The following is a 25924-nucleotide window of genomic DNA, read 5'->3' as shown; positions in this document are numbered from 1 at the left end:
GTGAAATGGTATCTCATTGTGGTTTTGATTTGCATTTCTCTGATTATGAGGGATGTTGTGCATTTTTTCAAGTGTTTGTTAGCCATCTTTATATCTTCTTTGGAGAAATGTCTGTTTAGTTCTTTGGCCCATTTTTTGATTGGGTCATTTATTTTTCTGGAATTGAGCTGCAGGAGCTGCTTGTATATTTTGGAGACTAATCCTTTATCAGTTGCTTCATTTGCTATTATTTTCTCCCATTCTGAAGGCTGTCTTTTCACCTTGCTTATAGTTTCCTTTGCTGTGCAGAAGCTTTTGATTTTAATTAGGTCCCATTTGTTTATTTTTGCTTTTATTTCCAATATTCTGGGAGGTGGGTCTTTTAGAAGTAATACTTAATTTAGTTCTGAGAAAACGTTAACGTATGTTTAGAACAGCCTGGGTATGTGAATTTAATTCTTCAAATGTAAATTTTACGAACTTAAGTACAGAGAAAGTACTTCTAATAAAAATTTAGTATTTGAAAGTGCTATAAGTATAAAATACACAGTAGAATTTTGAAGATGGTACCAAAAAATGTAAAATGTCTAATATTTTTTATGTTACATCAATTTTATATTGATTACATGTTGGAATGACAATATATTTGCTCTTTGGAACAAATATAATTAAAATTACTTTTACCTGTTTCTATTTTTTTAATGTAGTTACCAGAAAATTTTAAATTATATATGTTGCTTGTATATAAATTATATATAGATATATAAATTATATATATTTCTCTTGCAAAGTGTGAATACAGACAGTTATATTGCACTGGAGCCAAAAAAGCCTACAAAAGTCTATTGCCAGAACACTGGGAACAAGGAAAGATTCACTAATATTTAAATGATTATGTGCAGCGATTTTAGTTAGAAACTGTTCTGCCCTCAAGAATATATTTGGTTTAGAACGAAAAATAATAGTGAAACATTACCTTTTTGTCTTCCCACTCCTTGACTGAGTTGTTCTGCCCACTTGGAAACTGCATCACACCTCCAGTGCTGGCAGATAACAGAGGAGGTTGAACCTTGCTAAGAATCTTTGAGCAGAGCCTGAGCGAATCTGTGAGTTCGGGCAAGTGCAATGTCTGGAGATGGCTTGTCAGGGCGGATATCATTCGGAGCAGCAACTGGGGTAAGTGTTCTGTCTGGATTTCAATGTAAGTCTCCTGAAAATAAATGTGAAATGACAAAAGTTTACACAGTGTAAAACCCCACAGTTATGTTATTTGTTTTTAATCTATATATAGAAAAAGGAAATAATTTTATATGTATCATGCTCTTAATTAACACTGGTCATTTATTATTAGCGACATAAAATTTCTATTCCAAAATTCTCAATTTAAGTACTTCAAAGCGTGTATTATAGAAGAACCCCAGTTTTATCTCTTATAATACTGAAATTATAACATAAAAAAGTAAATAGAATCAGTTAAAAACAAAACAGGCTGAATGTCATACCTGACATAGCACCCTCATACTTCTAGTAGGCTTCAAAAGGAGAAAGCAAAGAATTGAGGAGAGAAAAGGGGAAAAGATTTCCAACAGTATTCATTTATAGAATCATTAATGAATACAAAGGCAGCAATAGACTACTATATACTAAACATGTAAGATTTCAATAGCATGCAATTACAAAATAAATTCCATTTACTATATAAGAATTGTATATGTATTATACATTATATAGGTCAGAGGACAAGAGCTTTGAAAAATTTTATTTAAAAAGCTAGGCCAAAAGGGAAAATCAATTTAATTTTAAACACGATACTTATTTGAAGATGAGGTCTATCTTCAACATGAAATATTTGAGCTGTGTTATTACATTTCCCCAATATATTTTTACCAAGGTGATCTTACCAAAGAAACTATATCCAACAAAAAATCCACCAGTAAGCAGAAATTGGTCAGCTGTAACTCAGAGGACTCACTACTATCTCCAGGCCCAGTCTGAAGTCTGGCATGCAGTGTCCTCCTAAAAGGACAAAATTCACTTTATCAAGTATACTACCAAGTGATCTGAATACATGTGACTACACTGTTGCTTTTTTAATGTGAGTCACATCAACACTGGCATGCACATAATTAAGTTCTTGTGATGAAGTATGTTCGCTTTCCCCTAGGACACTACTGCATCTCTACATGGAAAATTCCCCAAGCAAGATTTCTAGGCTGAAACTCTCCCTGTAACCCCATCCTGAACTTTCAAGTATTCTGGATGGTTCTATTTGGGACTTATTTCCCATTTCCCCCACTATACATTTCCTCTCTTAGTTAAAATGCATTATTTGCTGCTTGATTTCTGGCATTTGTTCACATCAACTTGTCCTCCTGGACTGTCATCCTCTCACATCCAGAACGCAGCCATTCTTCAACGTTTGAGGTCAAACGTTACCTCCTCCAGGAAGACTCTTCTGATCCAAGCAGTAGAGATCATTCCTCCAACAAACATGCACATTAAATTGTATTAATGCTAAATGATCATACACTGCCCTACACCCTGAAGACACAAAGAAGATGATCCAGTCCCTAGCCAGCAAGAAATATAAGCATAGAGACAAATAATGTCAGTGTACAAGAAGCAGATTCTGATGCAGATTTGAGGGGGTAGGACCTCTTTATCGAACCTTTCCAGATGGGCGAGGGAGAAGAGTATTTTACAAGACAGCACGAGTGAAGGCTCAGCAGCAGCAGCACTGAAGGCTCAGTTAATGCTGTTCAGGGAACAGTCCAGGTTAATTAAGGTGCAGTTAATGTTCTTCAGGGAGTACTCTAGGTCAAAGAAAGAAGGGTGTGTGCATGCAAGCGTGTGTGTGTGTGTGTGTGAATATAGAAAGTTCGGTTCAGTTCAGTCGCTCAGTCATGTCCGACTCTTTGCAACCCCATGAATCACAGCACACCAGGCCTCCCTGTCTATCACCAACTCCTGGAGTCCACCCAAACTCATGTCCATTGAGTCAGGGATGCCATCTAACCATCTCATCCTCTGTCGGCCCCTTCTCCTCCTGCCTTCAATCTTTCCCAGCGTCAGGGTCTTTTCAAATGAGTCAGCCCTTTGCATCAGGTGGCCAAAGTATTGGAGCATCAGCTTCAACATCAGTCCTCCCAGTGAATAAACAGGACTGGTTGGATCTCCTTGCTATCCCAAGGACTCTCAAGAGTCTTCTCCAACACCACAGTTCAAAAGCATCAATTCTTCAGCGCTCAGCTTTCTTTACAGTCCACATCCATACATGACTGCTGGAAAAACCATAGCCTTGACTAGACAGACCTCTGTTCGCAAAGTAATATCTCTGCTTTTTCATATGCTGTCTAGGCTGGTCACAACTTTTCTTCCAAGGAGCAAGCGTCTTTTAATTTCATGGCTGCAGTCATCATCTGCAGCGATTTTGGAGCCCCCAAAATAAAGTCTCTCACTGTTTCCATTGTTTCACCATCTATTTGCCATGAAGTGATGGGACCAGATAGCATGATCGTAGTTTTCTGAATGTTGAGTTTTAAGCCAATTTTTTCACTCTCCTCTTTCACTTTCATCAAGAGGCTCTTTAGTTCTTCACTTTCTGCAATAAGGGTGGTGTCCTCTGCATATCTGAGGTTATTGATATTTTCCCGACAATCTTGATTCCAGCTTGTGCTTCATCCAGTCCAGCATTTCACATGATGTACTCTGCATATAAGTTAAATAAGCAGGGTGACAATATACAGTCTTGACGTACTCTTTTCCTGATTTGGAACTAGTCTGTTGTTCCATGTCCAGTTCTAACTGTTGCTTCTTGATCTGCATACAGATTTCTCAGGAGGCAGGTCAGGTGGTCTGGTATTCCCAACTCTTTAAGAATTTTCCACAGTTTGTTGTGATCCACACAGTCAAAGGCTTTGGCATAGTCAATAGAGCAGATGTTTTTCTGGAACTCTCTTGCTTTTTTGATGATCCAATGGATGTTGGCAATTTGATCTCTGGTTTCTCTGCCTTTTCTAACTCCAGCTTGAACATCTGGAAGTTCATGGTTCATGGACTGTTGAAGCCTGGCTTAGAGAATTTTGATGATCGCTTTGCTAGCATGTGAGATGAGTGCAAGTGTGCGGTAGTTTGAGAATTCTTTGGCATTGCCTTTCTACATTCCTACCACATCATAATCTCTCTCTTTAGGTACCTGTAAGCCTTTAATACTAGGAATAAGCATGTGCATGTCTTACTGGCTCTTGCTATGAGCTCTTTGAAGACAGGTACTCTCTATATGTCTAGCAGTAGCAGTTCAATGAGTAAGCATACAACTTTCTAAATTATTAAATGGATTAATGCTTTATAGTTTTAAAAGACTTCTAAATTCAAGATCATAAACTATTACTTGTTGACTATATGCCATTGAGTCTTAAAGTTTAATTAATCTCGTTCTGAGAGGATTTGGTCTAGAATCCACATAAAAATTCTACTCAGAGTCACTAGTATTACTGGGTTTTCAGAGCATTTTTTAAGCTGTAAGTCCTAAGGGGTGTATAACTATATAGGCTGCTTCCATGTTTTTAAAAACACAAAAGCAACCAAGGAATTTTTTGTTATTCAAAATGAGAAGCATTTTGGGAGAGTGTGCAGACCAGCCACAAATTTGCCATTTCCTCTATAACAATGAAAACCTAGATTACTATAGATTGGAAAGAGAAAATCTTTCATCTATGCTATTGACTCAGTAACTCATCTCTAAACTCCTTTTCAAAGCTAAGATCATATGATCAATGATTCTGTATTCTAGAATACATTCTAGAATGACACAGCAGAGATAGATTATGGCCATTAAATAATAATTGTTAGCAGTAGTACTAGACTGTATAAAAGAATATTCTTTTCATTATACTCAAGAACTCAAAAACAAAGACTGGCTAAGGATACTATTAGATTAAAATGAATAAAATAATTTAACATACCTACAACATTCTTCAAACCAACGTGCAACATAATCCCACATATAATAAGGCTCAAAGGAATTAAAGAGAAGGTTGGCAGTTTTAATCAGTTCTGCAGTTTTCTTGTTTTCCCTTAATTTACTAAAAAAAAAAAAAACACCAAAAAACAAAAACTGATAAATGTTAACATTTACATTTTCAAATTTAAATGTGACTGCAAAGTTATTAGGGGAGTACATGTTCCTAGAAAACTTGAAAATGACAACACTGCAACAAGTAATTTTCATCTACTGCCACTTTATCACTTTATGTGGTTATTTTTCCAAATTTGAGTTGTCATAACTTAAGTGTATGATTAAACTCAGAAATCAGCTTTGCATAAGAGAAAAAGCTGTGCTTCCAGCAGAACAGGAAGTTCTTTCTGAACTATTCTGAGAGCCTGATTGTGAATTTGGCATTCAATTCCTTTGCTTTCCTTAGCACATGTAAACTGAACTGTGATTTGATTTTGACAGCCTTGATTCTGAAAGAATTTGTCTGCTTTCCTGCACTATTCAGGATTTGTTTGAGAAACGTTAAGTTTATTTTGTGAGTTTCAGTAACAAAAAGAATACTGTGAATAGTCATTCTTACTGAAATTCCACCAGGAAAAAATAACTTTGCTATTTCAAGTAGGAACTCTGTAGCCTATTAAATACTCACCTACCTACCTTGTCCTTTCACCCTTAACAATTAAAACAATTGTTTTTATATATAGTGAGGTACTGTCGATACAACAAGCATGTTATAGCACAAAGCTAATTAAATATTCTATGTGCTCAGGAGTGCAGTTGTGTCTGACTATTTTCCACTCCATAGACTGTAGCCCACCAGGCTCCTCTGTCCACGGAATTTTCCAGGCAAGAATACTGGAATAGGTTACAATTTCGTACTCCAGGGGATCTTCCCAACCCAGAGATCAAATCCACGTCTCCTACTGTTGCCTGTACTGGCAGGTGAGCCACCTGGGAAGCCCTAAATACTTTATAGGACAAAATGAATTACGAGGCAGTGTACAAAATGAAACAGAGTACAAGGTGGGCTTCCCTGGTGGCTCAGACAGTAAAGAATCTGCCTGCAATGTAGGAGACCTGGGTTCAATCCCTGGGTCAGGAAGATCCCCTGGAGAAAGGAATGGCTACTCACTCCAGTATTCTTGTCTGGAGAATTCCATGGACAGAGGAGCCTGGTGGGCTACAGTCCGTGGGGTTACAAAGAATTGGGATTCAACTGAATGACTGATACACACGCACACAGAGTACGAGGTTACTCAATAATTACTTCTCAAACAAAAACTGGAGAGGATTTTACTTACTAGAAAGCAAAAACTGTCTTGAAAAGCTTTAATATATAAAAGTATGTTTTAGGAAAGCCCAGGTTATCTCCAAAGTCTCACCAAGGTGACACTACTAAAATGCAAAGTGGGAGTTTCCTGGAAGTGCAGTGGTTAGGACTCTACACTTTCAGAGCTGAGGACCTGGGTCCAATTCCTGGTAAGGGAACTAAGATCCCACAAGCCACACACTGTGGCCAAATAAATCAAATCAAATGCAAAGTATGTAAAAGAAATTGCTCTCTTGAATCCTTTGTCATAATGATAGGTCAGACTGGAAAAAAAAGTATGCTCCTTAAAGTAGAAAAGAAATGAAAAAATAAGACTGTCAGCATGTATCTACCGTTGACTTAGAGAATAGGATATGTTAACATTATCTGACTTGTCCCAGCCATTAAATATATATATGTACATACACAGACACACGCCCAGGTGGCGCTACTGGTAAAGAACCTGATGGCCAAAGCAGGAGGCTTATGTATGAGATGAGGGTTCAATCCCTGGGTCAGCAAGATCCCCTGGAGGAGGGCATGGCAACCCACTCCAGTACTGTTGCCTGGAGAATCCCATGGACAGAGAAACTTGGTGGGCTAGAGTCCACAGAGTTGCAAAGAGTCGGACACGACTCAAGTGACTTAACGCTCACACACACATATATATAAATAATCTGAAAGAGGAAATAATTAATCAGTTGAAAAAAGTCGGGAAAGAACACCTATTGCCCTTTGATTCATCTGAAATGACTGTTGAAGTCTTTTTCTGATCTATTCTTTGGTCTCCTGAGTATGTCCAGGCACCAAGAGGCACTCCTCCATGCAAACTACTAGTCCTGGTTACCAAGCAAGGTACAGCTTTTGTTATTAACTGATATGTGGCAGCTAATCTCTTGTGAGTTTGATAGGTGTGAATGAATTCCCAGGAATCTATATCTTCACATTAATGGCTAAAATTTAGTTTTCTAAACTGGTGAGCTTGAGAGCCAACCCAGAAGGTGGTGGCTACACAGCAGTCATATCTGTTTAAAGGTCAGTGCAGTTAATTATGAAAGTTCATATTTCTAAAATATAGTAAGACCTTAAATTCACTCGTTCATAACACAAATTTCATATAGCAATGTCTCCTTTTAAGTATTAGTAAATGAGGACCTTTGTGTCATGCTTAATTTTTTGATAATCTACCTGCTTAACTGAGCATGATCTTTGCTGAAGGGTGGTTCCATCTGAAGATCCAATTCTGCTTTGCACTGAGAATATAATGTTCTAAACACTTCAATTAGGACATCTTCTAGGATTACAGGTCCTAAAATTAATATACATATTAAAGATAATAATTAACATTACAAATCAGGATTATCTATAAACTGGCACAATTAAAGTATGCTTTAAAACAAGTACTTTGAAAAAATAATGTTTTTTTTCCAGAAGTGAAACTAAACTTCACATCCTGAGAAGCTAACACAAAATAGTAAATAACTGAACAAATGTTTATTTAGAAATTATAGAATCAGGAATATTGGTTTTGCCAGTTAAAAGCTCTTTCAGCTTGGACAATTTAAACTCCTTTGAATTTTAATTTCTTCATGTAGAATGAGGATAATAAGAATAAACTTATAGGATCAGGATTAAGGGTTAGGAAAAATTTGTAAGATAGGTAGCATAGTTTCCAGAACATAATGGGTATTCAATTAATGTAACTTATATTACTATTATTAATTAAAATAATACAAAAATTCACAAGGCTAACATTTATTGCTGTAAGAGATACCAATCTTAAAAAATTTTCTGAACTTCATCTATTATCACATAATAGTTAAGATAAACTCTCAAAGCCATTGGTACAACTCAAGTTATCTTTATACTTAAATTTTTTCACTTTTAAGAGTTGATAGGAGAACTTATGCATATTTTCTAAAATACCTATATATAATTTAATAAAATTATATCTTATTATTATTTCATTTTATTTTGCCCAGGTTTTTCTTAATTTCTGTACCAGCTGCAATAACTGTCTTCCCAATAGACCAAACATATAAGAAATACACAATGAAGGAAGGGAAAACACACAAAGCAGGATGTGGGGAAGAAAGTTGAGGGATATGATTAAAATATTTTTGCTAAAGTCCTTGAATTCTGGGAACTATAAGACAATCATGACAGATCATCAATGTTTTGATTTCAGTAACTTAGCCAGGATTGAGGAGCTTAGACAGCATCTTTAAAAGTGGCCCTGCTATCTACGTAGTAGAGGGTAGACATGATAACCCATCAGCTGAATGTATATCTGTATCTTAATGTTCTAGAGCAGTGGCCCCCAATCTTTTTGGCATCAGGGACTAGTTTTATGGAAGACAATTTTTCCACAGATGGTTGAGGGGGGAGGAGGGATGGTTCTGGGATGGCTCGAGTGCATTAAGTTTACTGTGTACTTTATTTCTATTATGATTACATCAGCTTCACCTCAGACTATCAGGCATTAGATTCTGGAGGCTGGGGACCTCTGTTCCAGAGTGAATTTTAAGCAAGGAATTATTGAGAACCTATATTTATAGGTCATATCAAAATACAAAAATTTTTCTAAGTATTACTTTGTCTTATTTTTATTATGCAGCAATACAAAACAACCACATGTGACCTTATGCCTTAGGATAGCATATATTACCTAGCTCAGGTTTGTCCAGTAAACTGATTAAAATACGAAAAGGTTTTAAATCCTGCATTAAAGTGCTCTCTTCTCCAAATACATTCACTTGTAAGATTCCCACCATTGCCTTCAAAAAAGAAAAAGTATATTAGTCATTTAAGTAAACAAATTAAAAGGCTTTTTTCTTTAAAAATAATTTTTTTTTTTTTACATACAACCATATGTAAACAGAGATTTACATCTCCTATTGTTTTTCTGAAGCTCTTTTGCCAAAGCTGGCGTTTTTCCTTGGCTGGGGGAAAATAATTATATTCCTTTGTCTTGAAAGAAAGTGCTTACATTGTCTCTAGAAAAACGGTGGAAAAATTTTAAAAAATACATGTATAAATTTGATTCCCTAAAAGATAAAATCATTTCTCTTGATGGCCAACATGCCCTAAATTCTGCCTGTTATCATGGTAGTGTCGCTATCACACCATTATTTTCCCTCAATAACTCAAAACTGTAGTCTCATAACCTCACTCATTTCAAAATGTTTCAGATACCATGTATTTCCTCAGTTTATTTGGAGATATCGTGAATAAACATAACTGAAGTAAAAAATAATATGAAATAAACCTATGGATCATTGTAACATTTCCAGCATAATAGTAGTTGTACCACGTTGAGATTCCTGTTTCGACCCAAATTTCCCTGGAATTTCAGAGTAAGTAACACAGGCGCTCACTTATTTTTGGAAGAGTTCCAACTTTTACAGGGGCAGACAGGTGAGAGGCTGCAATTATGTTATGATGAAGTCAGAAAAACAAAGTAAATGAGAAAAGACCTCAGGACTTACACAAAAGTGAGTCTAGCTTACCACAACTTATTCACGTTACTGCAGTCACTGGCTTGTTACAGTCATTCCTAGGAGGTCTGTGAGTCTTATCTCCACCCCTTCAACTGAAATTCACTGAAGGCAGGACTTTGACATACAGATTACTTATTGAGTAACTACAGTCGTCACAGAGTAACAAAAAAGCAAGCTCCATTACCTGAACCAACAAGTCTTTTGAAAAGGTAGTAAAATAGTAAGTGGCATGTTCTTCAGGATTACTGTGTCTTGTGCTTCTGGGTCCTATGATAGCACCGTTGTTATCAAAACCTCCATGGAAACAAAGTGTAAAATAAATTAAAACTGAATTCTTAAAACTGTTGTTTACTAAATGCCAAAACAACAAATATATCAGAAACAGCACTTCACACTTACCAATTAGTAGCCCAATCAATGTCAGCAAGAGAGATCATTTTAGATAGTTTAATAAAGGGAAACCAATTCAATACATAAGTGAGTATCATAGTATACTTTCAGAATTATCTTGTTTTTTTTGAACAGTGAAATAACTGAAGATTCAGAAAATTCAAAATAAGTTGCATTGTGTCTTCTCACTCTGGGCAGTAGAGTCATAAAGACAGGCCAAACGCTCACAAAGAGTACGGAAGAACAAAGTGTCCACAGTAACTTACTGCCTGAGTGGGAGAAGGTACCATGTGTGGGACAGCAGTATAAGTCCTGATTCAAATTTTGGATATTATGTCATAATTCTGATTATGAATTTATTCCTCTTTGTCTACATACTTAATAGTATAACAGCTTCAATTTATAAGGAGAAAAAAAAAATCTTGGCAAAGGGAACATGATCCATAGATTAAAATAGCTTTTTCAACTAAGAAGCTTTTGAGATTTCTTCATATCATACACTAATACTGTTTTTTTTTTTGTTTGTTTACTGTTGCCTATTTAAGTGAATTTTAGTCTCTTCATTTAGGACATACATAAACTTGATAATACTTATGTATGGAAAATTTCCCTTCATCCTTTTTCCTGATAAGACCACACACATCAAACACCTACCGAGAAGCCAGGCATAAAGTCTTCGGTTCAGGGACATATCCCTCCTCAGGACTACGTGCAACGCTGCTGACAAGATCCGGATCATATCTGGTCGAGTGGCCTGCAACAGTTGTGAATGTGGTTGTACTTAATCACATACATAAACATATCACAAGTTTTTCCTCTTTAAAAAAAAATAATACCTCACAATACGATCAGAACTTTAGGGCTTATGAGGTACTTTCATACAACATTATCTCATGTGATCTTCCAAACAGAGGAATTATTACTTACATTTTACAGATTAGGAAACAATAAGAAAAGGTGCGTAACAGCTATTTAGTTGCATAGCTAAAACTATAACTGAATTATTTTAACCTCCATTTTAAAGTTCTTTATCCTATCCAACAGTAGCAAAATCAGACAGAAAACCAAGAAAATGGAGCAGGAAGGGATAGACCCAAGAGAAGACTATGTCTTCAGTGGTATCAACACTGACTATATGCTCTTTAGAAGTTCACTGTCTTCATCAATTCATTTCTTGTTCTTTTTAAAATTTTTGATCTGTAGTATTTCAAACATAGAGAAATACAGAAAACAATATAATGAGCCCTTTTTGAACCCGTCACCCAGCTTTAACAAATCTTTTTTCATCTTACTCCAGGTCTTTTAAAGAGAAATAGTTCAATTTTTTTTTTTTTTGCCTCTTTCCTAATAGCCTTAATTGGATATTTAAAATATGATTTACTGAAGGAGATCTGGTTTTAGCTAAAAGGGTTAAAGTTAAAAGAGAAAAAGAAAGAAGTTAATTAAATTGCTGTCAATTTTAAGAATATCACTAGATAGTCGCTTTAGAATTTTGGAATGTGAGCATTACAAGGTAAGGTACAAATCTACTAGTCTCACAACCACTTTAGGATAAAGGACCAGAGCCCCTCACAGGGCCAAAGCACTTAAATGCCTGATTAGTGCCCCAGCTGCTTGAGAATGCAGCTCTCATAATCAGACTGGACAACTTTCTACTACACCATGCTTTCCGACAGACATTAGCAGAAAGGGATTAACCCAGCTTGCTTATTTTAAAGGAATTTTAGAGAAATAACTGACATGTTAAAGAACACAGATCAAGAGCTGCCAGAATGCCGTTATCCATCTGAACACAGATGTCTTCTATTAATCCGAGCAATTCTCAAACGGCGGTCCCCAGACTCCTGGAGATCTCTAAGACCCTTTCCGGAGGCCCACAAGGTAAAGAAAATATTTATAACACAACATCAGGACGGTATTTGCCTTTTTTATGTGTTAACACTTGCTCTGTTCATGCAATAGTGGGAAAAACTGCTCGCATATTAGCACAAACAGAAACAGTGCCAGCAGGGGCAGCCACTGTACTTTCAGTCATTGTATTTTTTACTGTCATGTATTTTCAGTAAAAATAAAAAGAGAAGAAAAGTCAGTTTCACTTAAGAATGCTGCTAATTAAACAGCAAACATTTATTGCATTAAATATTTGACTCAAGTATATGTTGTATTCTGCAATATTCTGTGCAATGGCAGGAGTACACATAAAGCACTCCTGCTGTAAACTGAAGCATGATGGATGTCTCAGGGAAAAACACTTCTGTGACTATGTGAATTGTGAGGTGAACTACCAGCTTCTGTCATTCTACTTTCACCTGAAAGAATGACTGACATGATCTATGACTATTCAGGCTTGGACACTTGGCAGAAACTTTCTCAAAAATAAACAAAGTGAGCCTATCACTTCAAGGAAAACAATACTCATTGTTACAAATAATAAAATCTGAACTTCCAAGAGAAAATTATATTTTGGAAAATCTGTATTTGGCTTGAAATTATATTGAAGTAACTGACTTAAAAGCTTCTGATACCTAACAAACTTACTGATGAGATCAGTGGTCATGCTAGTAAATGCGATCATTTATTGTTGTGTTAGCACTTGGTGGTTTAGTCACTAAGTCGTGTCCAACTCTTGTGACCCCATGGACTGCAGCCCGCCAGGCTCCTCTGTCCATAGGATTTTCCAAGCATGAATACTGGAGTGGGTTGCCATTTCCTTTGCCAGGGGATCTTCCTGATCTAGGGATCGAACCCGGGTCTCCTGGACTGCAGGCAGATTCTTTACCAACTGAGCTACCAGAGAAGCCCAAGTGTGAGCACTTGGGAGACACAAAAAGTTCAAATCACAACACTTTCCAAGCAGCCAATTGTGATGTTACAAAAGCATATATGGTACAAGATCCATTCAAGTGTAAGACCAGTGGATTTTAATCAAACAGACTATGAATAGTTCAGTGATATGGTTTTTCACTTCATATTACAACTAGTTGTCAAGTTTTGGAAAGCACCAAGGAAGAATATACTATTCTAACAAAAAGGACTATTGAAGTACTCCTTCCTTTTCCAACTAGTATCTGTATAAGATCAAACTTAATTCAGATACTTTAATAAAAAAAAAAAAAAACAAACAACAGAGTGAATGTCAAAGTAAATACCAGCATTCTGCTTTCTGTTAGACCAGACACTAAAGAGATTTACAAAACATAAACAGTGCTAATGTACTAATATTTTAATGTGTTTGAAGATACTTTAATATTTGTTCTAATGTGATAATTGTTATTTTAAAGTGAATTTAAATTTTAATACTTATTTAATATTTAAATATTTTAAATTTATCAGTTTTAATTTATAATATGATAAACATAGATAGATCTAACCTATATAAGCAAAATAATTTTTAGGATTCTCAATATTTTTAAAGAGTGTAACGGGGCCATGAAACCAAAGAACTTCTGATCTATTTAACCTCAGATATATACATTATAGATATTGTCACAAGATCCTGAAAAGTAATAGTAATGTCGTCCAATCTTATTTTGAAAGGAAAAAATATCCTTGAGAAAGAAAGTAGTAGTAATGTCTTCCAACCTTATTTTGAGAGGAAAAATATCCTTAAGAAAGAAAGAAGTCACTTCTTGGTTACTACTGACATCACCACATATTTCTAACATGGAAAAAAATTCTGCTACAATCTCAATTAAAGGTGTAACTTCTAGAGATTACGGTCATGCTAAGTCACTTCAGCTGCATCTGACTCTTCACAACCTATGGACCTTAGCCCACCAGGCTTCTCTGTCCATGGAATTCTCCAGGCAAGAATGCTGGAGTGGGGAGCCTGCCCTCCTCCAGGGGATCTTCCTGACCCAGGGATTGAATCCGCCTCTCTTGCATCTCCCGCACTAGCAAGCAGGTTCTTTACTGCTAGAGCCACCTGGGAACTTTCCGTAAAAAAAAAAAAAAGAGTCTAACAAACTTGGCAAGTGCTAACACCCCTAACAGCACTCTTTTTGGGATATGTGAGAGTTAGACTGTGAAGAAAGCTGATCGCCGAAGAATTGATGCTTTTGAACTGTGGTGCTGGAGAAGATTCTTGAGAGTCCCTTGGACTGCAAGGAGATCCAACCAGTCCATTCTAAAGGAGATCAATCCTGGGTGTTCATTGGAAGGACTGATGCTGAAGCTGAAACTGCAATACTTTGGCCACCTCATGCGACAAGTTGACTCACTGGAAAAGTCTCTGATGCTAGGAAAGGTTGGGGGCGGGAGGAGAAGGGGACGACAGAGAATGAGACGGCTGGATGGCATCACCGACTCTGTGGACATGAGTTTGAGTGAACTCTGGGAGTTGGTGATGGACAGGGAGGCCTGGCGTGCTGTGATTCATGGGGTCGCGGAGAGTCGGACACGACTGAGCGACTGAACTGAACTGAACTGAACTGAACTGAATGAAGGCTTTCTTCAACTACAAATACAATCGATACTGGTTATGAGTTTATTATAGGCAAGACAAGGAAGTGGGGAAGAAGGATTACTTTGTCATAATCCTTTGATCCTTTTTCTCAGGTAACCTAATAATATGGTATGGTAATGAGGGAGAGAGAATTGGGTCTGGGTAGAGTATGTACTTTTTAAGAAACATATTCAACATAGCTATTGTTTTCATAATACAAATTATACAGAAGGAAGCCAGGAGAAAATCTTCTTAGCTGGTAGGGATACAGAAGTGGTAGAGTAAACAAGTTCTGAATGAAGGTCATGTTGGAAAAAGGTTGAGAAGTACTAGTCCACTGAGATTACACGTTCTTCTCAAGTGAACTCTACCATGATTTAATCCTTCAGGTCTTGCTCAATCATCTATCAGTATACTGAAGGACTAAGACTGCCGAACGTTTGAAAGGGAAGAAAGCAACGGGAATGCTTAAGGGTAAAGGTTAGTGAGTTTTTTCAAAAGGGCCAGATAATAAACATTTTAGGCTGTTGAGCCACATGTTTCTTTGTCATATTCTTCGTTTTATTTTACGAGCATTTTAAAAAGTAAAAAATCATTTTTACCTTGTGAGCGGCTTGCTCACTTCTACAGTGTAAGTTGAGACTGTACTATGTCCCAGCAGGCATTTCAGTGAAAAGTCAGAGGCAGAACAAAGGCCCCTGGCTTAAGGATGGTAAGACTTAAAATAGAAACTAGGGGTAGTCTTACCCCTATAACATACTGTTCCTACTACTAGGAGCGGTATAGGCAAAAAGTGTAAACTTCTTCAATTATTAACAACTCAATTTCAAACTGAATAAAGTAATAAGGAAAAATTTGAGCATGGCCAATCATAATGAAAATGCACTAGTTATCTATTAACCACAGCTCTTACAAAACTCCAAATAATGGTCTTTTCTGCTAATGATGTTTGCGAAATAAACTTACTTTTCCAAGGTATAACTTCTTCATTTCTTATTACATTTGTTAGGCATGTAGCACCACCATTCTGAATACTTACACATTGGTGTTCAAACTTGTTCATCAGAGTTTAGAACGCAAAAGAATTTAGATGACTTCCTTAAACATGAGGATACTGATTCAATTAAGTTTCAGCTTCATTTATGATTTAAGTGAGCTGTTCTCATTTATCATGAAAGTACAGTTGACCATGAACAACAAGGAGGCTAAGGGGAACTAACAGCTAACTGAAAAAATTCAAGTATAATTTTAGTTGGACCTCCGTATCTGCAGCTTCACATCCCTGGATTCAAACAACCATGGATCCTGTAATACTACAGTACTTACTCCTGGACAGAATTTGTATATAAGTGGACTCGTGAAGTTTAAACACTTGTTCAAGGTTCAGCTATACTAGAGAATGTCAGAGCAACTAGATATTTAGCTTTCAAATTATAGCCAACTCTGATGATGGTCTGACACACATCCCCACAATCACCAAACCAAGAAAAAATTGCATTAAGACGAAAAATAACAGCTGGGCAGAAGGTCTCAAGCTCACTCACAGCTAGCAATGAATATAGTACCTCTTGCTTTTGATAGGTTAGAACTTTTTAAATCTATTTCACTTTCCATATTTTTACCAAAATCAATAAATCTCTTTTTCCCCCCAAATTTCCAAAAGCCCATTCCTTAAAAAGGAGACACATTTTCTATGTACTTGCTGGTTGATAAAACAAGAGAATCCAACTTAAATATAATTTTAAAAATAACAACAGATCAGGAATCTATGAATTTCCAAAGAATGCCTTATATTGAAACTGGCATTAATGTTTTACCTGACTCATGTGGAATGGAAAACAGAAGAGTATGAGGTCCAGTGTGCTTCTCTGGACGAGTACACTTGAATCCTGCACCGAAGTACTTACTGCTTCTACCTGAAATAAGAGAGCCTTTAGTATTTACTGTGTATTACCTTGGGAAATAGTTACCATGAAAATGTGACAATGCTTCAATTTTCCCTAAAAAATAAAAGTATGTTTTCAAGTTTTTTTTTTAACCACTAATTATACATACTGACATTGCTTTGGATAGGTAAACATATTATAATACTTCAAAATTAAGAAAGCTTTGGTACATATACACAATGGAGTATTACTCAGCCATTAAAAAGAATGCATTTGAACCAGTTCTAATGAGGTGGATGAAACTAGAGCCTATTATACAGAGTGAAATAAGCCAGAAAGAAAAACACCAATACAATATACTAACGCATATATATGGAATTTAGAAAGATGCAAATGATAACCCTGTATACGAGACAGCAAAAGAGACACAGATGTATAGAACAGTCTTTGGGACTCTGTGGGAGAGGGTGAGGGTGGGATGGTTTGGGAGAATGGCACTGAAACATGTATATTATCATATGTGGAATGAATCGCCAGTTCAGGGTCGATGCATGTTACAGGATGCTCGGAGCTGGTGTGTGGGGATGACCCAGAGGGAGGATAAGGGGAGGAGGGAGGTGGGAGGGGGGTTCAGGAGGGGGAACTCATGTACACCTGGGGCGGATTCATGTCAATGTATGGCAAAACCAACCAATATAATATTGTAAAAAAAAAAAAGAATAACTAAAGAGTACACAGCCAAAAGTTCTCTTCCATCTCTGTTTTCAATTACCCAGTTTTCTTTGTGCATTTTCTGTAAATATAAATAAATAAAAAACATGCATGCACATAATATCACAAACTCTGCCTTTTTCATTTAACAGCACATTCTGAAGTGCTTTCCTTAACACTACAAAGAGTTTCAGTTTTTATAGCTAGAGAAATATTTCCTTTCATAGATTAATCCTAATTTAACTAGGCTCCTAATGATGGACATTTATACTATTTTACTATTTATATAATTTACTTTTATAAATTATGTTGCAATAGACATATAATGTACAAGCACATCTCACCTGTAGGACAAATCTTTCAAAGCAGAATTGCCATATCCTGGAATATACGCTGTTACAATTTAAATAATGTAATGTTTTCTCTTAAGATTTTGCATATTTATATTCTCACCAGCAATGTGTGACAATTTGCTTTCCTGTGTTTACCTGCATATTTTTTGTTTTTGCGAAATATAGTTTAAACTCTTGCTTCTCTTATTATAAATAATGTTGAGAATTTTTTTCATATCTTTGAATTATTTTTATTTCCTTAGGTTAAGCTTCTGTTCAAATCCATCGTTCTACTTGACTGTTAACATTTACGTATTAATTTATGTAGCTTTTTGAATGATAAGGAGGTTAGTCCTCTGTGAAGTACTGTAAATTATTTTCCAGTTGTGACACTTGTTTTTGAAAGAAAATTTAAAAAATGATTTAACACTTCCATTAAGTTATTAAAAGGAAATTCAATAATACATTTGGAAGACAGTTTGGTAGTTTCTTATAACCTTAAAATATATATTAGAAGAAAATATAGAAGTAAATCTGTTTGATCTTGGACACAATTTCTTAGATATATCTATCAGCAACAAATGACAAAAGAGAAAATGGGTAAATTGGATATGATCAAAATTAAAATTTCTGTGCTTTAAAGGACACTATCAAGGTGAGAAGACAATTCACAGAATGGGAGAAAATATTTTGAAATCATATATATGATAAGAATTTAATATCCAACATGCATAAAGAACTCCCATAACACTAAAAAGAAAACTGACCCAATTAAAACAATGGGCAAAGGGTCTGAAGAGACATTTCTCCAAAGATTTAAAAGTGGCCAACAACCACAGATATGTTCAACACCGTTAGTCTCCAGGGAAATGCAAATCAAAACCACAATAAGATAACACTTCACATGCATTAGGATGGGTATAATAAAAAAGAGAGACAATAACAAGTGTTGACAAGAATGGAGAGAAATGGGAACCTTCATATATTGCCTTCTAGAATGTAAATTGGAAAACAGTTTGCCAGTTTCTTAAAAAAGAGTTATCGTATGACCCAGTAATCCCACTACAGGTGTAAAACCAGAAGATATGAAAACTTACATCTACACAAAAACTTGCACATTAATATTCATAAAGAATTCTTTATTAATAGTTAAAAAGGAGAAGTAACACAAATGTGTTATCTCTATGCAATAGAATATTATTCAGATATTAAAATGAATGAAGTACATGCCTCAGCACAAATCTTGAAAATTTTATGACAAATGGAAGAAGTCATTCATAAAAGACTACATATTATATAATCTCATCTATATGAAATGTGCAAACTAAGCAAATCTATAGAAACAGAAAATAGATCAGTGGTTGCTAGAGACAGGAGTGAAGAGAAAATGTGATGTTATTAATGGGTGTAGATGGGGTTTCTTTCTGGGGTGATGAAAATGTTCTCAAATTAGTGGTGATAGCTGTACAACTTTGTGAATACACTAAAAACCACTGAATTATACAATACAAAAGGATAAATTTCACAGCATGTGAATTATATCTCAATGTTATTTTAAAAAGTTAAACATATTTACCATATGAACCAAGAATTCCATTCCTAGGTATTTTCTCAAGAAAAATATCTGTTTAAAGATGTGGTACATATATATGAAGAAACACTACTCAGGCAGAAAAAAAGAATGAAATGATGACATCTGCAGCAACTAAGCGAAGCAAGTCAAAGACCAATATCATATGACATCAATTATATGCAGAATCTTTTAAAACATGACACAAGTGAACGTATTTACAAAATAGAAACAGACTCACAGACTTAGAAAACAATCTTATGGTTACCACAGCGGGGAGGGATAAATTAGGAGGTTGGGATTAACACATACACACTATTATATTTAAAACAGATAACGAACCAGGACCTATTATATAGCACAGGGAAACTCAATATTCTGTAATAAACTAAGTGGGAAAATAATTTGAAAAAGAATAGATACATGTATATGTATAACTGAATCACTTTGCTGTACATTTGAAACGAACACAATATTGTAAATCAACTATCAAGTGCTCAGACACTCAGTTGTGTCCTGACTTTTAAAGTTTTAAAAAAAATAGTTCTAAGTGGGGGAAAAAAAAGAACATACATCTGTGCAAATAACTGTATGAAAATGTTTATATTATTAGTTTTATTCTTAACTGCCCCAAACTGGAAACAATGCAAATGTTTGTTAATCACTGAATGAACAAACAAACTGTGGTACATTCATAAAATACTAGATAGCAATATAAGAGATACCGATACATATTGACATATACAAAACACGGAGGACTCTCAAATGTGTTATACAAAATGAAAGACACCAGAAAACAGCTAACACTGTGTGATTCTACTTATGTAACATTCTGTGAAAAGCACAATCTAGAGGAACAGAAAATAGGGCAGCGTTTGCAAGGGCCTGGGGGTGTAGGGGGATGGGAGAGACTACAAAGGGACACGGAAGAACTTTTGGGGGTGATGAAAATGTTCTGTATCTTGATTTTATAGGGTTGGTTGCTTGTCTGTATGTATTTGTCAAATTCATACAACTGTACCAATAAAATGAGTTAATTTCCGTGTATGTTAATTATACTTTAATATAACCAAGATATGTATAAATATCTGTCAGTTCATAATCACATGGGGAGAAAGTAAAGGATGAGTAATCACAAAGTTTTTTTTGAAACTTTTCAAAAGGACCCTCTAGGGTTTTCTTGTTTTTCCATTCATTGTTCATTTTTAGAGTACACACTCTACAGGCATAAATGGTTTCCTTCTGTTCTTAAGTTTTAAATTAAAAAGTATAGGCAAGCAATTGATGTGATTTTTTCCAACTATATTTCACTGTCTGCTTTATTGATACCTTCTTTTGCACAAATTCCATACAGAATCTGGCTATTACTTGGTCTAAAATCTGTCTTTCCTATGAAGAAAGCTATGATCCAAGAGAAGGTTCACTTTAGAATAATAAAATGAATGTGGCTATGTAAACAATGATCTGATCAGTTAGCAACATGGTAATAAAGACCATTTATTTGCCTGAATGACAGATAATGAAGATAACATATAAATGACAATCCCTTTTCTGTGAAAAAGAAAAAACTGGCAATTTTCCAAATCAATAGTGTGACTATTTTGGTCTTTAAGTTTCCTTGATGAAAAATATAAGCCTCATGAAAATAAGAACATCATTTGTGGCATGATTCTCAGTATTTGGCTATAAAGAAATATTAGTTAAATGAGCAAACACGTGTAGACCTACCATTAGCTCAATATCACTGCCAATTATATAAAGCTGATCTTCCATGGAAAGCTTCCGGTTCAAATGGGCAAGAACATAGGTGATTCCAGGCAGACGCACAGCAGGACTGGTGAGAAGGCTACCCCAGAGAGCACTGTAGAAGGCTGACTGGTCCACTGCAGCAGCAACCTTTTCCAGTAAAGTGTTTGTTCTGAGGTACAAAATAAAGTGTTTTAAAAAGGGAAACATTTAGCTTCACACTGTTAAGCATAAACCATTATACTCTCCCAGAATGTATGAAAGCATCCTTGCTGTAGTCGTATGTTCTGCCCTGGACACAAGTGGGGTGGATGGGAAGAATCATACAGGTCAGAGTCAGAGGACTGGGTATAAGTTCTGGTTCTACCATTGACTAGCTGTGTAATTTAGGGAAATCACTTAAGTCTTTCCTGAGTCCAGTTTCCTCATCTGTAAAAAAGGTAACAACAAAAACACCTCCGCAAGTCCCATCTACCTCAAGGAATTGCTAAACCCATATACACTTTAGTTAATAGTAAAGAACCTTGTAGGCTACAGTCCATGGGGTTGCAAAGAGTCGGACTCAACTGAGCGACTTCACTTTCACTTTTTTCATAGAAGAACATATCTTCTGTTGACTTTCTACAAAATTTTAAAGGATATTTCCTTTTCTTGGAAATCATATTACATAATTTACATCATGCGAAATGCCAGGCAGAATGAAGCACAAGCTGAAATCAAGATTGCTGGGAGAAATATCAATAACTTCAGATATGCAGATGACACCACCCTTGTGGCAGAAAACTAAGAGGAACTAAAGAGCCTCTTGATGAAGGTGAAAGAGGAGAGTGAAAAAGCTGGTTGAAAACTCAACATTCAAAAAATGAAGATCATGGCACCAGGTCCCATCACTTCATGACAAATAGATGGGGAAACAATGGAAACAGTGACAGAATTTATTTTCTTGGGCTTCAAAATCACTGCAGATGGTGACTGTAGCCATGAAATGAAAAGACGCTTGTTCCTTGGAAGAAAGGCTAAGACCAACCTAGTCAGCATATTAAAAAGAGAAACATTACTTTGTCGACAAAGGTCCAACTAGTCAAAAGCATGGTTTTTCCAGTGGTCATGTATGGATGTCAGAGTTGGACTATAAAGAAAGTTGAGCACCAAAGAATTGATGCTTTTGAACTGTGGTGTTGGAGAAGACTCTTGCGAGTCCCTTGGACTGCAAGGAGATCAAATCAGACAATTCTAAAGGAAATCAGTCCTGAATATTCATTGGAAGGATTGATGCTGAAGCTCCAATACTTTGGCCACCTCATACGGAGAACTGACTCTCTTGAAAAGACACTGATGCTGGGAAAGGCAGGAGGAGAAGGGGACGACAGAGGATGAGATGAGATGAGATGAGAGGACTAAGACACATAAGATAAATGATACAGATGTGATAGTCATAAAGATCATATTCAATTTCTATGTTAAATTTTTAAAAATTTTATTATTATTTGATTGCATGAGGGATGTTTTAATTGCAGTATGTGGGATCTAGTTCCTGGACCAGGGATCAAACCCAGGCTTCCTACATTAGGAGCATAGCACCTTAGCCACTAGAACACCAGGAAAGTCTCCACGTTAAATTTTTAATTGTAACTAGCAGAGTTACAAAATCATATTAATTCTAGCTTCTCTTAAGAGAACAATTTAAAACAAAACTTATTGATAAACTAAATAAAATAAGCTCACATCATGTTTCTAAAACTGTCCTGAAACGGAAATTAATTTTTTCTCAAAGTAGCTTTATAAGAGTGATCCAATATTTTCAGGTTTAGATTCCTACATCATTATGGCAGCAGATGAACATACAAAAAATAGAGTAACTTGTTTAAATAAGCTATATAAATATAAATCATCAAGTCTACTCATAAAGAAAGTTTGGCATTTTCTATTTCTGACATCTTAGTTCATAATTTCCTTTTTGGTAAGAATATCAGTAACAGAGATATTAAAGATATTTGATGCTATCAAGCATTGTATACCACCACTATACACTTATAGTTATACCATTATAACTTTCAAAGAAATAATAATAAGCTCCAAACAGACCAACTCATTTTCTTTGAAGAGTTAAAATATCAAGAGTACCATGTCAATAGCTATTGAAAGAATACTGCAACTGGTGACAGGCTATTTTTAACAATTTAAAACTTGATGGTGCACTGCCCAATCTTCCATTCTTTCTATTAATCTAAATGTCCTGTCTACTGTATTATTATTTTAAATTATGAGTCAAAATTTTTTAAGTGACTTACATGTGCTGAGGCACTGGACTAAGTAATTTCAATATTACAGTAACACAATGAATGGTATGTTTTTTTAATAGATGAGGAAACTGAATAAAGTTCAGAAATGTTGAAAAAGTTTTCCTAAGCTCACAGTGTCTGCCGAACTATGATTTGAACCCAGTCCAGCTATATTCTTATTACTCAGCTATATTTTCAGTGTGATACACAGATTAGATACACTACAAACATTTTTTTTTTGCTATAAAAATCTTCAGGTCAGGTACTAAAGTGTTCAGAATAATCAGTTTTTGTGATGTTAATATTAATGATTTAAGGATGTTTGCTGACAAAATCATGACTTTGATTACTTAGCTGCAGCAATAACAGTAGCACCTTACCTCTCATAGTACTCTGATCCTTCTTCTAAGCCAGGAAGAATACCAGTTAGCAACCCTTGAAGACCAGGCTTCAGTGTTTTACCCAAAGGCAGATAATATATCTCATACAAACTCAACAATGTTGGTTTCACTGACATGGCAGCATTTGCAAGGAGAGGAAAGAGTCCAGAACTGTTTTAAAAAATAAAAATAAAAGTGAGAGACAAAACAAATACAAAATATTAATTCATATATACCAACATGTGTGTATAAATCTTTTAAAAATGAAATAGTAAGTTATACTGCTTAGCTTAAAATCATATCTATCCTGTATAGTGATGACTTTTATATCCATTAAACAAACCTAGGTCTCTCATCTGAGCTTCATACTCATAAACCCACAGGTCACCTAGCTGTTTCATAAGGTCTTCAAATTCCACAATTCATAAACTGAATTCCTTCTCTTTCCCTTCCTCAAAACCGGATCCTTCCCCTGTAATTTCCATTTCAAAATATGGCAACAGAACCCATCTGTTTGACCAAAAACTATACATCTCAGAGTGATCTTTGACCCTTAAAAAAATAAAAAAACTTTAAACTGGAATCAGTCATCAAGTTTTCTCTCCAAGCCATTCTCCTAGATATTTTTTGTAAATATAATAAATTCTCTCCATTTCCACCAGATAGTTCCTTAGAAGAGACCACCAAGATATCTCAATCATATCTTACCAAACATCGTATTTTAATCATTGCATTATCCAGTACTGCTTCAGTACTGCTCTGAAGCAGCTGTTCTCAATAAAACCCTTCACTGGTTTCCTGCTGGTTATTGTCTAACTGCTTACTGTGGCTTTAACATCTTGCTACTACATACCTCTGTACAGCCCATGTGCGCTCACCAATATCACTCCTGCACCCTCTGCTCCAGCTACAATGAGCAATTCCTCTCAAGTTCACTTCAGAACTTTCCACACTCTCTTCAGCGCCCAGGCCTTCACACATGCTGTGCTGAAAGGTACAATCCCTGCTCCCTCACTTTCTCCTCATTGTCTGAATGACTCCTAGACTTTCAGGAATTGGCCTAAGCTGTCAGACTATCTCCTAATTAGACTAGGTAGTGACTTCACTTTCACTTTTCACTTTCATGCACTGGAGAAGGAAATGGCAACCCATTCCAGTGTTCTTGCCTGGAGAATCCCCGGGATGGAGGAGCCTGGTAGGCTGCCGTCTATGGGATCACAGAGTCGGACACGACTGAAGTGACTTAGCAGCAGCAGCAGCAGGCTCCTTATTAAATGTTCACATAGTACCCAATACTTACTTATTTCTAATAAGTAACTTTGTTTTACTAACAATAAGTAAATCTATTGCTGTGATAATAATAAGTAATGCTATTTCTTGCAGCAAAAGGAACCATCAACAAAGTGAAAAGACATCCTATAGAATGGGAAAAAATATTTGCAAAACCATATATCTGATAAAGGGTTAATATCCAAAACATGTAAAGAACTTGTACAACTCAGTAGCAAATAATAATAATAATCTAACTACAAAATGGGCAAAGGACCTAATAGACATTTCTCCAAAGAAGATACGTGTTCAACAGTACATGAAAGGATGCTTAACATCACCAGTCATCAGGGAAATGCAAATTAAAACACCATGAGATCGCATCTCATGCCTGTTGGAAGGACCATCATTAAAAAGACAAGAGGTAACAAATGCTGGTGAGGATGGAGAGACAAGGGAACCCTTGTGCACTGCTGGAGGGATTCCAAACTGGTACAGCCACTATGAAAAACAGTATGGAGGTTCCTCAAAAAAATTAAAAATTCCACTTCTGGGACTACATTCAAAGGAAACAAAAACACTAACTCAAAAAGCTATCTGAAACCCCATTTTCACAGTAGCATTATTTATAACAGCCAAGACATGGAAACCTAAGTGTCCACTAATGAATGAACAGATAAAGAACAGATAAAGAATATATATATATATATATATATCACAGCTTCTTTATCTGTTTATATATATAATGGAATATTATTCAGTCATAAAATGAGGAACTCCTACCATTTACAACCTCATGGATGGACCTTTAAGGTATTACACTGAGATAAGTCAGACAGAAAAAGACTAATACTGTATGATCTCACTTACAGGTAGAATCTTAACTAACAAAAAAAGACAAAACTAAAACCCACACTCATAGAAAAAGAGACCTCAAATTTGTGGTTATGAGAGGTAATGGTTAGGGACGGGGGTAGGGGGTTAGAGGAAGGTGGTTAACAGGTACCAACTTCCAGTTATAAGATAACTGAGTACTGTGGATGTAATGTAAAACATGATGACTACAGTTAACATTGCTGCATGACATACAGGAAAGGTCTAAGAGTAAAACCCTAAGAGTACTCTAAGGA

At 35.7% G+C, this 25924-nt stretch overlaps 1 protein-coding gene across 6 annotated transcripts in view; it reads right to left on the bottom strand.

Moving 5' to 3' along the window:
• DOP1A (DOP1 leucine zipper like protein A) overlaps positions 1–25924 on the bottom strand; it is a 119010-nt gene that overhangs the window by 47512 nt on the left and 45574 nt on the right. For 4 of the 6 annotated variants that reach the window (XM_055433739.2, XM_055433742.2, XM_055433745.2 and 1 more), the window contains exons 4-14: positions 23526–23696; positions 20846–21035; positions 16436–16534; positions 10829–10928; positions 9969–10078; positions 8953–9061; positions 7473–7593; positions 4944–5063; positions 1881–1995; positions 1482–1511; positions 956–1189 (exon numbers count right to left, since the gene is read on the bottom strand). In XM_055433739.2, the coding sequence (XP_055289714.2) occupies positions 956–1189; positions 1482–1511; positions 1881–1995; positions 4944–5063; positions 7473–7593; positions 8953–9061; positions 9969–10078; positions 10829–10928; positions 16436–16534; positions 20846–21035; positions 23526–23696 (1399 nt within the window). The remainder of the gene's footprint in view (positions 1–955; positions 1190–1481; positions 1512–1880; positions 1996–4943; positions 5064–7472; positions 7594–8952; positions 9062–9968; positions 10079–10828; positions 10929–16435; positions 16535–20845; positions 21036–23525; positions 23697–25924) is intronic. The other 2 variants (XM_055433741.2, XM_055433744.2) reach the window with 1 other exon arrangement.

This window comes from Moschus berezovskii, chromosome 10 (assembly GCF_049115385.1).
Source record: "Moschus berezovskii isolate FMDL1 chromosome 10, NW_MosBer_1.0, whole genome shotgun sequence".
Taxonomy (NCBI): domain Eukaryota; kingdom Metazoa; phylum Chordata; class Mammalia; order Artiodactyla; family Moschidae; genus Moschus; species Moschus berezovskii.
This window is presented reverse-complemented; position numbering and strand designations above follow the sequence as displayed.